The 3429-nt window shown below is 45.3% G+C and overlaps 1 protein-coding gene across 1 annotated transcript; it reads right to left on the bottom strand.

The window, feature by feature from the left end:
• Positions 1-1002: 1002 nt before the first annotated feature.
• On the bottom strand, positions 1003-3220 carry LOC311040646 (kelch domain-containing protein 3-like; the record flags this gene model as incomplete). The annotated part of the gene is made up of 2 exons (XM_084050975.1): positions 1003-1050; positions 1463-3220. 2 exons carry the CDS (start codon positions 3218-3220, stop codon positions 1003-1005), a joined length of 1806 nt encoding a protein of 601 aa, XP_083907101.1.
• Positions 3221-3429: the final 209 nt, after the last annotated feature.

Below are 3429 nucleotides of genomic sequence, written 5' to 3' on the forward strand. Positions count from 1 at the left end.
GTTGGGTGGAGACAACGTAGATGACTGAAGTCATAGACAGGCCTCCAACTACAGATGACAGGTACTGCACTAGTTTAGTAAATTCATGTCACACACTCATACAAGCAATGAAATGTTAGTGTGGCATGTTCCACACGTATTTGTCATGTAAACCCAGACACAGAGGTGCTGCAGTGGATACCCCATCTCCAATTTCCCCTTTGATTGGTTTTGTAATGTGTGCAACCAAATCTTGATGTTGTGTACTTTCTTGGAGTGGGAGAGTTATGGTCATAACAATTTGTCTCTGAGGGTTGTGTGTCATAGGGCAGTACAGTGGGGTGGGGTGTGCTGGAGGTAGCGTTTCTGGGCTGAGACCTATCTAGTGAAGGACCATGGGCAATTTGCGCAGCAGTACAAACTGTGATGACAGGAAGGGCTCATGAAAAAGCGAGAGCTCATGAATTTGATTGGACACAGAAAGTAACTTTCTTTATTATTGCCTCAAATATGACAGAGCAGCAGCAAAAAAAAAGTTGTGTGTAGTTTCTTGGTAGTTTCTGTTCTCCTGTATGACTCTGCTTAGTTCCTTGCAGGTATCACTGCTTTCTTTAAAGCATACTGTACCTAATACCTAGGTTTCTAGTACCTAAGAAACTAATATTTAAGGAGGTAGAGCCCCCGCACACGTCTTCAAGGTAAAAGATCACTTTATTGAGTTGATCACTGCTTTCTTTCCCATCTGAACAAAAGTGAGCCTTTTTAAGGCCGGAAAACTCCTCGTCTTTCCATTTTTTCTGTACTTGTTCTCTGTTGTTGAAGTTGTTATCTTTTTTTCTGTGGGATTGCTATTCTTTTATTTTTTAAGTGGGCTGTTTCTGTTGCTGTTGGTAGTCATGGCTGTTAGTTCCCACTTGATGTCATTTGGGAGTCTTGACTGCTCCAGACCATACTGAATAACCGCTAGCTTACATAATATTTTCAGACTAGGAGTTAAGTCTAAGATGTACAGGTAATCAGAAATCACAACGCCATCTTCATCTTCAAGATCTTCATCATCCACTCTGCATCCTCCAAAAATGATCACAAGATTTCCCACCATGCAACAGCACATACTAAACGTTGGACATGGGCCTTTCCCCTTGGGCTCAACCTCCTTCCAAGAAAAGTTCTCTGGATTGAATTTCCACAGATCATTGAAGGTCCAGTTGTAATTGTCACCACCAAATATGTACAGCTCTCCATTGTAGGCAAAGGCTGAATGACGGCAGCGTCCTTCTGGAGGAAGCTGGGCAGAAGGCGTGCTGAGCCAGCAGTTGGTCTGTGTATCAAACACTCTAATGTTGTGGTAGTGGTCCTCATCCTCATCCTCGTCCTCAACCCCTTGGCCCCCAAATACAAACATCTTTGTCCCAATGATGGTGGCAGAGTGATATAATGAAGCAGGTGCCGGAGTGCCACTGGTGATAATCAAAGACCAGACCATTGTGAGGGTGTCCAACTTATAGATGTCATTGGAGCTGTATGTAGCTGTCAGGCCATTCCATCCTCCAAAGATATACATGACCTTCCCCAAGACACAGGCTGAGTGGTTGCGTCTCGCTTCTGGAACGGTCCCAGAAACCTTGGACTTGACCCATCTGTGGATGTTGATATCAAATGCATAAAGCATGTTGCAGCACACCTTTATGTCAGTAACACCACCCCAGATGTAGATTATATGCTCTATCAGCACAGCTGTGTGGTTCCAGCACCTGGATGGAACCTCAAGGGGACTTTCCCCTCTTCCAGTTGTCACTAGAGGCAACTTCATCCAGCGCAAAGATACTGTGTTGAAGACATGCACATCAATCTTCTGACCTATTTCATAGGCCCCCCCATAAGAAAGCCCTCCAAAGGAGTACACCGTGTGTCCCACTCTCACAACAGCGTGATAGGCTCTCTTTGGGGCTCCTTCCAGATGCTGTGTCCAGCGCACCATTCCAGATTGAGATTGAGATTTGTTGGTAGTCATGGCTCTCAATTCCCACTTTATGTCATGTGGGAGTCCTGACTGCCCCAGACTGTATTGAATAACTGCCAGCTTGCATAACGTTGTAAGACTAGGACTGAAGTCTAGGATGTACAGGTCATCAGACACCTCTTTGTATTCATATTCATCTTCATCAGATGAAGATTCTTCATCTGATGAAGATGAACGTTCATCCGATGAAGACGAATGCTCTTCATCTGATAAAGACGAACATTCTTCTGATGAAGATGAACAATCCTCATCAGATGAAGAATCTTCATCTTCATCAGATGAAGATTCTTCATCTTCAAGATCTTCAAAATCCACTCTGTGTCCTCCAAAGACGAGGATACGATCTCCCACCATGCAACAGCCCATACTAAACATTGGACAAGGGCCTTTCCCCTTGGGCTCAACCTCTTTCCAGGAAAAGGTCTCTAGATTGAATTTCCAAAGATCATTGAAGTACCAGTTGTAGCTGTCGCCACCAAATATGTACAATTCTCCATTGTAGGCAAAGGCTGAATGACGGCAGCGTCCTTCAGGAAGAAGCTGTGCAGAAGGCGTGCTCAGCCAGCAGTTTGTCTGTGTGTCAAACACTCTGAGGATGTTGTAGCAGTTCTCGTCCTCATCCTCAAGCTCCTCCCCTTGGCCCCCAAATATGAACATCTTTGTCCCGATGATGGTGGCGGAGTGAAATGAAGAAGCATGTGCCCGGGTGCCGCGGGTGTTAATTAAAACCCAGACCATCGCAGTAGTGGTGTCCAACTTGTAGATGTCACTGGAGCTGTATGTAGCTGTCATTCCATTCCATCCTCCAAAGATATACATGACCTTCCCCAGGACACAGGCTGAGTGGTTGCGTCTCACCTCTGGAACAGTCCCAGAAACCTTGGGCTTGAACCATCTGTGGGTGTTGACATCAAATGCGTAAAGCACATTGCAGCACTCCCTTATGTCATGACCGCCCCAGATGTAGATCATATCTGCTATAAGCACAGCTGTGTGGCCCCAGCGCCTGGAGGGAACCTCAGAAGGACTTTCCCCTCTCCCAGAGGTCACTGGGGGCAACTTCATCCACTTCAAAGACACTGTGTTGAAGACGTGCACACCAATCTGAACCCTGCTCTCCCAGTGCCCTCCAAAGGAGTACACCTTGTGGCCGACTGCTACAGCAGCATGATAGGCTCTCTTGGGTCCCCCTTCCAGATGCACCGTCCAGCGCACCATTTGAGATTCACCTTTAGATTTATTCAAAAACACCATTGCATAAGAGTATGAATTGAGATAATATTAAAATAAAAAAATAACAATAATAACAGGTATCAGTAGGGTTAGGCACCAGAACTAGCATGTGCCTAAATGGATGTATCTAGAATGTCCCTAAAATAATGAGTTCTGGTGTGTGAGTTACCATTTTGGTACAGTAGCAGAAACAT

The sequence above is a fragment of the Gymnoscopelus microlampas genome (genome assembly GCF_963454915.1).
Source record: "Gymnoscopelus microlampas genome assembly, chromosome: 24".
Lineage (NCBI taxonomy): Eukaryota > Metazoa > Chordata > Actinopteri > Myctophiformes > Myctophidae > Gymnoscopelus > Gymnoscopelus microlampas.